Source organism: Crocodylus porosus, unplaced genomic scaffold, assembly GCF_001723895.1.
Source record: "Crocodylus porosus isolate Cpor-Errol unplaced genomic scaffold, CroPor_comp1, whole genome shotgun sequence".
Lineage (NCBI taxonomy): Eukaryota > Metazoa > Chordata > Crocodylia > Crocodylidae > Crocodylus > Crocodylus porosus.
In genome coordinates this window covers 40,832,592-40,845,990 of record NW_017728943.1, presented here as the reverse complement: position 1 = coordinate 40,845,990, position 13,399 = coordinate 40,832,592, and the positions used below count along the sequence as shown (strand labels likewise).

General features: G+C 45.8%; 1 protein-coding gene across 1 annotated transcript in view; it reads left to right on the top strand.

Annotated features, from left to right (window-relative positions):
* The window catches only part of REL (REL proto-oncogene, NF-kB subunit), a 43,789-nt gene that overhangs the window by 7,598 nt on the left and 22,792 nt on the right, over positions 1 to 13,399 (top strand). Inside the window, exons 3-4 of the mRNA XM_019549230.1 lie at positions 7,805 to 7,953; positions 12,774 to 12,865. Of these exons, the coding sequence (XP_019404775.1) occupies positions 7,805 to 7,953; positions 12,774 to 12,865 (241 nt within the window). The remainder of the gene's footprint in view (positions 1 to 7,804; positions 7,954 to 12,773; positions 12,866 to 13,399) is intronic.

The window sequence follows — 13,399 nt, the reverse complement described above, 5'->3', positions numbered from 1 at the left end:
GCAGGTTGTGGGGTATTGTGGGTCAGGACTGAGAGCCAACAGCAGGGCTGGGTGCAGGACTGCAGTGGCAGTAAGCAGGAATTCCCGCAGACGCCACTGATGCTGTCGACAGTGGGGAGGGGGAGGGGGAGGGGGGGGTAGCAAGTGCCAACCAGAGGATGGTGACCACTTGCCGTACACTGTCAGCAGTGGCCAGCAGGGATCACTGACTGTCCACAGACGCCACTGGCACTGTTGCCAATGGGGGGGATGGGTGAGCGGCGTCCACCCACAAGCTTGGCAGCAACTTTTTGTAGGGCATCCACCGCCATGTTCAGGGGGTGTATGCACACCCATATGCACCCCCTATGTGTCGCCCCTGGCTGGGCAGGCTGTGGCTTGGGAGCAAGGAGCAAACAGACACATACAGACACAGACAGGACTCATCTGGTAAGTGGAGGGAAAGGGGCAGGGGGGAGAAGGAAGGAGTGTTGGGGATGCAGATTGAAGCCCCCACGGTGAGGGAGAGAGTGGGGCAGGAGCAGGGGCAGGGTTGATTGGATCCCTGGGGCCAGGGTAGGTTGCCCAAAGGTGGGGGGGAGAGGGGAGGAGTATGGCTCCCACTGCAGTGCACACCCCTGTGGGGGGATGGAGGCACATGGCCCCCCATGGGACAGAGGCAGGCTGTCTCAAGAGCTCAGCCATGTGATGCCATTGCTTCCCACCAGGCAGGCAGGGGACATAAGGCACACTGGCCACACAGCACATCGGCAGCAGGAGGCACACTGGGGTTGTGCAGCTGAGCTCCCAGGGCAAGGCAGCAGGGCACAGAGCCCCAGCCCACAGTGGATATCCTGCCTCTGCATCCCTTCCCCACCACCTCTGGACAACCCGTCCTGCTCCTGCCGCACTCCCTCCCTCCCTCCCTGCAGGGGCTTTGATCTTCCTCCCACCCCTTCCCTCTTCCTCTGCCTCTTCCCTTCTACTTACCAGCTGGGAAAATCCAGAGATCTGAGGGTAGGATCTGGAGATTGCGAGTCAGATTTATTTTGACTTTGAAATTCCTAGCCTTACCATGGTTTCAGGACAGTGTCGTTACTGGAAAAGGAATTTAAGCACTTTTTCTAAACCATGTTAACCAATTTGCATGACACAGTTTGAATCAAATTTCAATTCAAGTTAAGATTTAATAGATGATCATTGACAGCTCCTTAACAGGCCCAATTAGCTGTGGTTGGAAGTAATTAGGAGGTGATAATAAGTCTGTTTAAACTCTGTTATATTGTTGCAGCTAGCTACAATGCTGTGCAATTGACCTGATGCTTAGTCCAGGTGGGTTGTTGTCTGCACATTTGACTTGGTAAAGGTTTGTGCCTGATAGGCTCTGTTGTGTTGCAAAAATGCAATTGAGGGTATTGATATTTACAATGCTTATCTGCTTATATTAGTTCCTAAGGACTGGTTTTCCTAAAAGCAATGGTGTTGTATATATGTTAATTAATACAGTTTAACTTGCCTAGTTTAGACTGCCCTAGTCTGCATTAACTTTAATCCTCATTCAATAAGGATTAGTTAATTCGGACTTGAGCCAATTTTAATTCAGACTATAGACATCCAAGTATATATAGTGACTGCTGTAGTCCAGATTAAACCTAGAAAAATGTAAACTCTATGAACATCCTTGTCATTGAAGGTAGTAGGTAGGAAGGTGGATTATTGGGTAGATGCATAAATGTGGGTGATGACCAGGGCAGCAATTCCAGGCACTGCCTTTCAGTGGTCAGCAAAAAGGTGCGACTGCGATGGTAGCCAATTCATGCTGTTGTGATTGGCAGTTTGGCAGCCAGCAATGCAGTGAGCATTGGTGGCTGCCCCAGGCATGGAGCTGTCTATCTGTGCCTCTGTTAAGGGGAACTGAGGGATCAGGTGCAACCAGTAATTCAGAGCAAGAGCTGTGTAGAGAATACCATAACAAGAATTCTGAAGGTGAGAGAGAGGCGATGCAGAATCAGTATAGGGTCTGGGGAAGTGGGGACAAAACGGTCAAAGAAGCTGAAGGAAGAAGATTCTGGTGGCTGTGTTATGGAGAGAGTGAATAGAAATAAGGTGAATATTGAGAAGTGCAGGATGAAGTAGGTCACAGTCGTCCAGATAGGAGATGATGAAGGTATAGACAAGCTATGGACAGTAGAAATGGAGGGGAGTGGATAGTTTGAACATGTGGTAGAGGACATAGTGGCAAGATTTTGCAACAGCCTGCTTGACTGGGGCAAAGGAATATAAGTTTATGTGGCTGATGAAATATTCTATCATGAAGAAATTTGGTAAGGTAGATAGTTGATGAGAGACCCATTTTGCAATATTGCATTGAAGTTGATGGTGGGAGACCCATGAAGGATCATAGAGAAGTACAGCTGAAAGGTACCTCCAGAGGTCACTTAAGTCCAACCCTTTACCTGAGGCAGGATTGTTTTTATCCAAGCCATCCCATACAAACCATAATCTAAATTCTACATAAGACTACCGTCAGCCCTGACAACCCAGATCTAACACCCTAAACTGCCACAGGTAAAGCAAGGGAAGCACAGTAGACCAATGTCCTGCTTTTATGAAATGTCATCAATATGTGCTCAAGAGATCCCGGGTTGAGGGCCACACCCCCATACAGACAAAGGCAAAACCCCCCATAGACTGTACCAGTCTGACCAGGGGGTAAAATTCCTTCCTGACCCCAAATGTGGCAATTGGTCTGATCCTGAGTGAAGGGGCAAGATCCCTAAGCCAGGAACCTCTGGCTTTGGTCGCAGCAGGAGCATTGGCACACCGCAGTTAAAGTCTCCAGTCTTGGCCAATGACCAATGCCTCTGAGGAAGGCTTACAAACCAAACCCCCTGACATGTGTAGCAGAAAGGGGTGGGGCAGGGGCAACCAGAAAGCCCAGAAGCATGGGAAATACCCATAGTAGAACATAGGCATAGCCATGCCTACATCATCCCCAACCACGGCTGTCCAGCCTCTTCTTGAACCCCTCCAGTGATAAAGACTGCACAGCTTCCCTAGGAAGTCTGTTCTACTGCCTCACTGTTCTAACAGTGAACAAGTCTTTCTGGATATCCAGTCTAACTTTACTTTTGCTGCAGCTTCAAGCCACTGGTCCATGTCCTCCTCCCTGACAAACAGTGAAGAATTGGTGGAGGACGTGAAAGTGATGGGTAACTTAGGAGGAAGGAATCATGATATGACAGGATTCCAGATCCTGAGACAAGGAAAGCATGAGGTCAGCAAAATTAGGAAACTAGATTTCAATAGATAGATGATCCCCTAGTTGTATCCTCCACTTTCTGGAACAGAAAGTTGCCCTCCATGCAGGTTAGAGATGGGCTTAACATTTTACGTTTGGCTGCATTGTTCTTCCAGCAAATGTCTGGAAAATTGAAGTTTCCTATCAGTACCATGCCATAGCTTTTGGATACATTTGTCACCTGCTTGAAGAGTGCCTCACTGACCTCTTCTTCCTGATTAGCAGCAATCCTGGTTTTCCCTGATTAAAAACTCACAAATTCTCTGATTTTAAAAACCCCTCTAATTAAAATGAAAGACCCCTCACTCCCCTCCCTCCACAGCCCTGTAGGTGCCCTTTACTCCCCATCCCACAGGCCCCTGGCCTGGTTAGTACCCTCACTTGCCCCTCCCGTCCCCGCACGCACACACACCCTGGCACTGCTTGTGCCCCTCACTCCCTTTTACAGCCCCCCAGCCCTGCTGGTGCCCTTCGGCCCTCACGCATAGCCCCCCTGCCACCCCCAGCCCTGCCAGAGGGACTCCCAGCTGCCAGAGCTATGGGGCCAGGGACCCGGGTCCACAGCCCCTTGCCCCCAGCAGGATGCAGCAACTGGTGGAATTGGTGAAGCAGAGCACAGAGCCCAGCTCCCTGCCCCACACCTTCCTCCCCCCCCCCCCCCCTCCCACCTGCTGCCTCCCTGCTGTGGGCTTGGGCAGAAGGGGAGCCGGCCCCCTCACCCGCTGTGCGCGCTCCCAGGGCAGGCAGGGCAGATCTGTGCACACAGCAGAGACAGGCTGCCCGCTGTGGGCTTGGGCTCCCTGCCCTGCTGCCCTCCCCCAGGGTCCTCAGCTAATGCAACCCAGTGCTGCACGGAACAGCAGGACCACACTGAGAAGCTTGTTGCCACTGTGAGCTTCATGCTGCCCTGGTGACGTGTCCCCTGCATGCACAGCAGCAGTGAGGGGCACAGCCCCGCACCACTACTCCCACTGCTACTGTGCACACAGGGGACACCTTGCCAGGGCAGCACAGAGTTTGCAGCCCCAAGGAGATCCCCGCACAGCCCTGCTGTTCCCTACAGTGACAGATTGCACCTGCTGGGCTGCAGAGGCCATGGGGGAGGACAGCAGGGCAGGGAGCCCAAGTCTGTAGCAGGCAGCCCATGCCTGCCTCATCCCATCCACAGATCTGGGAGGCATGGGTCCTCCTCGACCCACCAGGAGTGCATGCAGCAGCAGGGAGCCGGCTCCTGACCCCCGCCCCCTCAACGAGCCTCCTGCAGCCCCATACCACTTGCCACTGGGGCCCTGCGGCTACGCATTGCAGCCCTGGGCCCCAAGCCCCATGCACTGCCTCGCTGGGCAGCAGCCCCAGGCACACCCAACTCACTCCCTCCCTCACTATGAGGGCCTCCATCCCCCCGCCACCCAGCTATTCCAGACTACCTTAGGCCATGTGCATGTACATGCACGTGGTGCCCCCTGCCTAATCACCCTCTCCCTCCCAGCCCCTTGCAGGGTGGAACTCTGCCAGCCTGCAGAGAGCTCTTTGCAAAACTGCAAAATCCATGGGTTTCTCTGGTAAAACAAGAAATCCGCATTTTCCTCTGGTAAAGAAGAAAATTCATGGTTTTCTCCATTTTTTCCATAGGAAATGGAAAATCAAGATCCCTGGTGATTAGTGGTCTATAATAAATTCTCAACATTATATTGGTTTATGAGCAATGCTGGCAGAGATGAAGAGACTTGAACAGTGTGGGGATAGGCCATGGGTAGATTGGGAGTCATCAGGAAGCCATGAAAGACATGAATGTCCTCAGATGGGGGCAGATCCTGAGGGGGTGAGATAACATGATCAAACCCACCTTTTAGACCCTGAAGCCTGTTTTCCTTCTCTCTGCCTGGTCCCCCTGGGTTTTCTTTGCCAGGTCAAGGGCAGGCTTATGCAGAAGGAACCCTTCTGCCACTACTTCTACTATCCTCAGTTAAGCCCAGATCCCCATGCAGCCTGGCTGGAGCAGCTCTGGAGCAACCCCTGCCCCCAGGTGAGCCAGGGACAGCAGCAGACATGGGAGGGGATGAATGGGAAGTGAGGGGAGTTGAGGTGCTACTGAGCATGAAGGGCAGGGGTTGCCAAAGTTGTGGGGAGACTTACCTGAAAGTCCCTGGCTGCTGCTACTGCTGCATGGTCTTATTGGGACGGGAAGCTAGAAGTGTGGGGGTTCAGCCACCTGTGGATGGCTGGTTGCTGTTCCAATGCCTCTCCTTCCCAAGCCTGTACAGAACCCTGGATGCACACACATCCCCAGGGATAAAGTATGTGCCTGGAAGCTGTATGTAGAGAAGAGGGGGTCAATGATGGAAGCTTCTGGGGCACCAACAGAGAACAGATTGAAAGATTGGAGGTGTTCCCTGTAAGAGCTGGAGGCAAAGAATCTTGTGGACAGTGATGCTGAGAGTAACAGCAGTGCTGTGAAACATGGCCCTGCCCTAGAGCAGTGACTGGCCAGGAGCTGAGCAAACAGGAGAAGGTGGCCTTTTCACCTTTGTAGAGCTTTGGTTGACCAGAGCTGGCAGAAAATTCCTTCTGACTTTCTGGCACCACTTCTCTGATAATTGGAGAATGGTCTGTGCAAGCTGCTGAAGGGGCTGTAGGCCTGAGCTGTGGTCTAGGGGACAGGTTCAGGGAGTAGCTGGAGCATATGACTCATGTGAGCAAATGAGGAACAACTAGAATCCGAAGTAAAGGAGGCTTCTGGTCCATGACTGAAGGTGTCTGTTGCTGATGAAGTTGTTCATTGCTGATAGTGGCACTGAAGTGATTTCTAAGTGAATTTCTGCCGCTCCAAGGACTGGAGGAAGGTACTGATCACTATAAGGGAGATTCCCCACCAGAGGTGGAAGTATCGAAGAGGAGGAGGGGTGAAGAGTCCAAGGAGTTGTCATAACTAAACTTAGCTAGAGTGGCATCAGTGGAATCAATGGGACGTGGGAGAGAAATGGATTACAAGAGTAAAGGACAAACACGGTGGGGAGGAAGTCAGAGCAAGATTATGCTAGGGTGTGAGCTTTGAGAAAACAGGAAAGGCCTGAGAGAACCAGGTGGAGGTAAAAAGGAGACAGTTGTATGAAGACTGATAGAAAGAATTCACATGAGAGTTCAGGAATGAGGGAAGGGATGATAGACACCAGGAAAGTATAGGGCAAGGTGAAAGGGCCAGTTAGGAAGAAAGGCATACAATGAATGTTTCAATCTTGGAATATGTGGACAGGGAGTGCGGAACAGCTGTGGGGTATAAAGTAGGGGAGGAGGGATTTAATCCGTACAAACATGCACCTAGAATGTGCCTCCGACTTGCTTTCCAAGCTTCAACCAGTATAGGCCAAATTTTACTTTTAGATTCGCCCACTCAACCCCCATAGACTTTTGATAGACTCACCAACACAAGGGCAGAATTTGCTGCAGGTATCTAAGGACCACTAAGAAGAAAACAGTTTCCAACTATCCCAAAGAATCTTGTGAGAGTCTCGTGTTGAGCTCTCCACATATCATCCTGAATGTTTCACTGGAGGCACAAAGTAGAATGCTTCCCCCTTCTCCCCCCTGCTCAAGTAAGGGCCTGAAGCTTTGACCCTACATCAAGAGACCTGTTCTACTCATGAAAGTTACCTCTTGCTTTTACTGATGGGACCCTCGGTTATTTAAGGGATCCTAAGAGTTGGATCCTATCCAATTCTAGATGAAATTAATGGAAAAAATCCTGCTCCCCCCCTCTCAATGTACAGTTGCCCTTCAGTAGAAGTTTCCTTGTGTTTCCAAGCAGAACTGTGTGTCTTTATAATGGAATCTAGATGCTGTAATAAATCAGTTTTCAACTCGCTTGTGTGCAGAGCACCTGGATGAAGAGTCAGCCCTTTTCCAGCTCACTGAGCCTGATCCAAAGCCTGTTGCAGTCACTGGAAAGGCTTCTACTGATTTAGTGGAGCATTGGATCGGATCTTAAGAGAGCACTATATGTGAAGCAAGGAGAAGCCTTTCTTCTCATTTTCATGGCAACATAGATTAGAATTAGAATGTCAAAATGTTGATTTCTGTTTTAACAACTTAGGACATTTTTTTTCATTACAAAGTCCTTGGTAATTTTGTCAGAATAACTGGCTAATGATGTGATTCTTTTTTTACAAATAAAAGATGAATACTTTGTAGGCATTGTAGATATCTGTAGTGTATCAATGTAGCTGAAATATAAAGGAAAACACTGTTTAATTGTTCTGTCACTGGCTTTTAGTGTGAAATGAATGATAATGTGGTGAAACAACTTCTGAATTTTCAGTAGAGCAGTATTGGCTTTTAATTTTGTGTAACAGTAATTCAGCTGAACATAATGTGAAATGCTCAGTTGACTTTGTTTTTTTTTCTGTAACGTTTATAGGACAACATGTATTCCATGTTAGGCATGTATAGAGCACATAATAAATCTGTTCAAAACCTGTGCAGTTTTTAAGCAGAAATGTGAACATTTTTCTCCATACACTTTTGCAGATTGTTAACTTTTTTGGAAAAGTGAAAATAAGGATAACATTAGTAACAAAGAATGAGCCCTACAAGCCTCACCCTCACGACCTGGTTGGAAAGGACTGTAGGGATGGCTACTATGAAGCTGAATTTGGACCAGAGCGCAGAGTCATATCGTAAGTAGCAGCACTGAGTTCAGTTTTATGCTGTTGAAATCTAGTCACTAGACTAAAAGAACAATTGGGATAACTTCTGTGTAGGAGCTGACATTTGTGCCTTTCTGTGGGCTCCCCAGATCATTCCGAGAGAGGAAACTTACCCTGGGCAATCTTACAAAACTTCTGTGAAGGGGACTCTGTTTTGCCTTGGAAGTTTATTATTTATTCAGTATTTTATTGTTAGATTCAGCAGCCATCAATAAAAAGATATATATTGAGCAGTAGATCCATTACTTTTTCTGCCCTCTGTTTGTCTTCTTTTATCAATCTCCCCTCCCCCCCATCTCTCTCACTTCCCTCCTTGTCTTTGTTTCTCTCTCTCACATGCACACATTTGGCAGCTCTGAACACCTGTCTCTTGGCTTGACTCCCTTCCTTCCCCATTCTGTGCACTAAAGTGACCTGTTGCAAAAAATAGTCATTACATTTTATTTGTCATAATTAGAGTTAGTGCTTCAAGGAGATGAATGGGATTTAGGGGAACCCACACCTTTCAAGAAGTACTGTTGCAGTCTTTCTGTAGACTCTGGAAGACAGTGCCTCTGGGTTGACACACTGTTCACATTTGGTAAAGAAAGATAAAGGAAGGCCAGAATACATCAACTGCTCTATAGTAACTGCGCCGGTACAGTAATTGAAAAGCTAACTTCTGTCATCTCACCCTTCTATCATTGAGGACTACATTGTCCTTAGTTAGCTTTCATTTACCTTGAGGTATAAAATAACACATGCAAGCAGTTATGGAAGAGCTGATGTTCTATAAAGCCCCACATTCCTCATGTATTTAGATTCAGCAGAAACTAAGGACATGGTCACATAAACATATCACAATTGAGACACATTCATGCATCAAGCAAGCTACGTTTCAACAAGATTATCTCAGGCTCATTCCAAAATGGGGTTTGTCCTGTGTGGACATTAGGGCCACTAAAGGGTTTTTCAGGTTAGACTACTGTAGTCACTTATGAATATCTTGCCTAAATGTGTTGAAAGATAGGTATGGTAGAGTATCATCAGTATGAACATAGTAGTTATGATTAAAAGTATAAATAATAATCAGCACATAATAAAAATAGAGAAGACCAAGAACAGTGTCTTGTGGGACTCTGTAGAGGAGTCTCAGTGGAGAAGGTTCTGCTGCTAGAGGCAAAGTTTGATCCAAAGTTAACTTGGTATAAACAGGCACAACTCCCATTTAATACTTACATTGCTGCTTAGGGTCCCATGAACATCTAAATTAGCAGTAGCATGCATGGAAGTTGATAATAAATCTATCTCTGCCACAAAAGATAAAGGCAAGAACATAGAGAACTGTAGCAGGTGTGAACTTTGGTCATTTCCCTAAAAGGGTTTACATCTAAGTGGCTTGCTTTCTCTGTGCTGTGTAATGTTTGGATTATCACTTAGGAGAAAATAAACAATGCAGAAGAGAAGCAGGTGGGAAAATAAAATTCAAGCATGAAGATTTATTGTTACACAGTCATGTGTGTGTCATTAAAATACCTATCCAGACAGCTAAAGTTCTCATCAAAACCCTTTTTCCCTTTGTTGATAGCTTTAGCCTCATTTTGCCTGGCCCCTTTACACATATGCTGTCTCTCTCCAAGCCGTTTGAAAGGCAGCTACAAAGATTTTTTTCTCTACTTGTCCTTCTTATGATGTCATCCCTCCGCTGACTTTTTTTTTCTCTCTTTCTTTTTTAAAGATCAAATTCAAGTTTCTTGTCCTGATGTTCAAGGATTCCCACAGTTCTGTTTCTCACTTTTTCTCAAGCTGTCTCTTACTGTCCTTCTGAAAACAAAGGGTCTGATTCTCCACAGCCTTGGACTTTGTGTAGCCCCTTACAACTGTGCTTATTGGTCATAAGCCACCAGCACCTTTTCCATTTGGTGTTTACCTCACACACAAACTAAGATCTTAATGGGAGAAAGCCTCAAATAAGTCTCCATGGAACTTTTCCAACATAGATAAATACTTGTATTTAATGAATGTGTAATCACTTTAAGAAGAATGAATCATGTAACATTTTCAGATCTGGAAGTTGAATATCAGTCTTTCTTTTTGTGGTTTGGAAGGTGTTGGCAACAAGTATTGTAACACTTTTCTGAGTCTGTACTGAGGAAAAGGCTTGTACCAACACTATTCATGGAGCACTGTGCTGCTGGAGATGCCCTCTTTTGGATGGGTGGCAAAACAGAGGGTCTTGTCACACGTCTTTTTGCGATAGTGAGGTAATTTGCCCCAATACTTTGGCTAAATTCTACTATGACAAATTCTTGTGTGTTTAGTCTCTGAAATTCCCTGGGTAGCTTCAGTGGGAGAAAGTATCTTCTATTCTTCCTTTGCAAACTTCTTTCTTAATGACAATGCTGTATATTGTTATACTTTGCTGTGTTTCATTCCAGAGATGTCTGCAATATCCACTATGTTTAAGGCCTCTGTGGCCAAAAGGGCAGGCCAGGATTTGTCTCAGACTGAATATATTAGTAACTTGTGGCTATTTCTGTGTTGAAATGTTTTTTCCAAGTTCATGTCTAGTCTGCTTTGATGTGTGTTTTAATCTCTTGTATCTACTTTTCCCCCTAATGCTTTCCCTGCTTATTTTTAGTCAGCTGACACTTGAGAGTGACCACCCTGATTCTAGCTGATCTCTTCTGTTCAAGGTGTCTGTTTAGATAGCAGATGATAACTTGCAGAATGGCACCAGTATGTTTCAGGAAAGGGTTAACGCTTGAGGGGTTGACATCCTTTTTATTTATTTTATTATATTATAATTATTACTTTCAAAGATCAGGTCAGCCCACAAAATGCCTGGTACCTGATATAATTAGAGACCTACTTAAATCATGGGTTTGCAGTTTTCTCAGAAACTGCGGAACATGGTCATCTGTGTGATTGCTGCAAAAAATGGCATTGGCTACAATTTCTCTGGAAATCAACCCTTCAAAAATACTTAATAAAAATAAAATGCTGGCTCCTCAGTGCAGGCCAGTGGCTGGCACTGCCACTGGCAGGGTGGCATGAAAGCAGCAGCCAAGATGGTAGCTGCCCCCTCATGCCTCTCCAGTAATCAGCGCTGAGGGGCTGGGATGTCTGAAGGGCAGCTGGCAGTCAAGATGGTGGCCGTCCCCTCATCCTTTCTCGCCCCAGGGCCTCTCCATCTTGATCAGCGCTGAGGGGAGAGGCCACCATATAAATCAGCTCTTTGGGCCATGACCAAGCCATGAAAATTGCTGTCTCTTGCCATGAGTTAGGTAGGTCCCTATTGATAACAGAACGTACTCTACAGTAGTAGAATAATTGCTGTCAGTTTTTACACAGGTAAATGTTGTTTTGTACATGTCCATTCTCACATGTATCTTTTATTTTTACATATTCATATATGATTTATTATGGACTGATGCTATAATAGGAAGGACCTAGAAAAATATATGGCTATGCTGCTTTCTGGGAACCTATTCTACTTTTTCCAGTTCCCTGTCTATACAACAAACCCAATGTGGCTGTTCCCCTGTTGTCTCCCCACCTCTACCCTGCCACTGATCTGATACAATCATATGCAAATCAGGAGCCATTGTAGCTCTTGTTCCATCACTTAATGAGGGGTCAAATTTACTTTAAAAGTAGCATAGTGTTGATGGGACCTACATCATCTATCCATACTTTTGGAAACCTTGGACTGTCAAATGATTTGGGGACATGATGAAGGTCCAATTTGCAGTACAAAATTGAAATATGCTTTAATTGTGTTGGATCCAGGGCTCCCTGAAAACAGTTTTAGTATAGACAAGATCTAAAAAAGTAGTGTGTGTAAAACAAAATGAGACTGAAATAGCACTTTTTCATATACAACAAATCCTGAATTCAGGAAACCAAAACAGAGCCAGAGTAATTTAATTAAACCAAGACAAACTAAGTCACCTTTTTTAAGAATACAGACTTGAGCTCAGCATGAGGTCTGTGTAGAGAATGAAAACTGGCTAAGTATTGAGCCAGTGGTATGGGAGAGAGATGCTCTAGTAGTGTCAGGTTGCATCTCAGTCTTATAGGCATGTCTTAGGGTTTCAATGGGAGGGAATTGCCAGTCCTTCTGGAGAAGCAGCAGCAGAAATCGATGGCAAGTGCCTTCAGACTTTTACTTCCTGCTTTACATCTCCTCAGCTTAATGATGTCATGGTTTTTCCATGTGGGAAAGAATCAGATTTTGGGACTCCCCCCACCTCTGCTGCCAATGACCTCATATGCAAATAAAGAACTGTGTTGCTCTTGAGAACTGTTCCTATAACTGACATGAGATTTCATACTAATTTAAAAAAATTAAAATACTGTTGCAGATTTGGATTTTCTGCTGCAATCCTCAGCTGAAGTAAATTAAGATATATCTCTGTTGATATCAAAGGAGCTCTACCAACTTACTCCAGCTGGGACTCTGATCAGATATGTTTTAAATTTGCTAATTTACCAAATGCAAAGCTTCAATGATTTAACAACGAAAATAAAAATGTTCTCTTTTGTTAAGGGATTCCTTCTTTTGATCTGTATTCTTGGAAGGATTTAAAATCCTTGTTTTCAGTTGTTTCATGCTCCTTCTTGTGTCATGATGGCTCTTTTTCCATCTCTTTTTATGTCCTACACAATCTTTTACCATGATACCTTCGTGACAAAGGATGTTCAATATGATTCCCCCGCCCCCGTAATTAAAATTCATTTTTTAGATGTCTGATTAAGTGAAACAGATTTGGCTTTTTATTACTAAGTCTTATAATATATTGTTCTAGTTTTCAGAATTTGGGTATTCAGTGTGTAAAGAAGAGAGAGCTGAAAGATTCTATTTCTTTAAGAATCACGAGAAAGATCAATCCCTTCAATGGTGAGTATCACTTAGTCATTAGTTTGATATGTTAAAGGCCTTGGACACAAAGGGATTTATTTAGCAAAAACTTCTGTTGTTCTTTTGGTGGAGATATATTTTGAAATCATGACTCTTATGCCGTGTCCACATGAGCGTGGATGTTTGGTTTGCTGGGGACAACTAGCAGTGGGATGCCTTGTGCCGCCACTAGTTGTACCTGGGGAACACTTGTACCATAAACTCTCTGGCACACAGCATATTACGCCAGGTGGGATAGAAGAGACTGGGGCCAGCACTGGGATGGCACCAGCAGCCTTACCTGAGGTCCTGGAGACTTCCTGGGACTATAGTAGCAGTGATTCTGCTGGTCAGAGCTTGGCCAGCAGCCGGAGTGTGGCTCTGGCTGGCCAGGCTCCGGTTTTAAGTGGTATGCACTGTCCCCATGTGCATCACTCTGCTCTGTGCCTTTTTTTTTTTTTGACCTCTAGATATCCAGGGGTCATTTCCCCCCCTTCTGCTCCCTTGCAGTGGGGAGAACAACTGAATATGCGG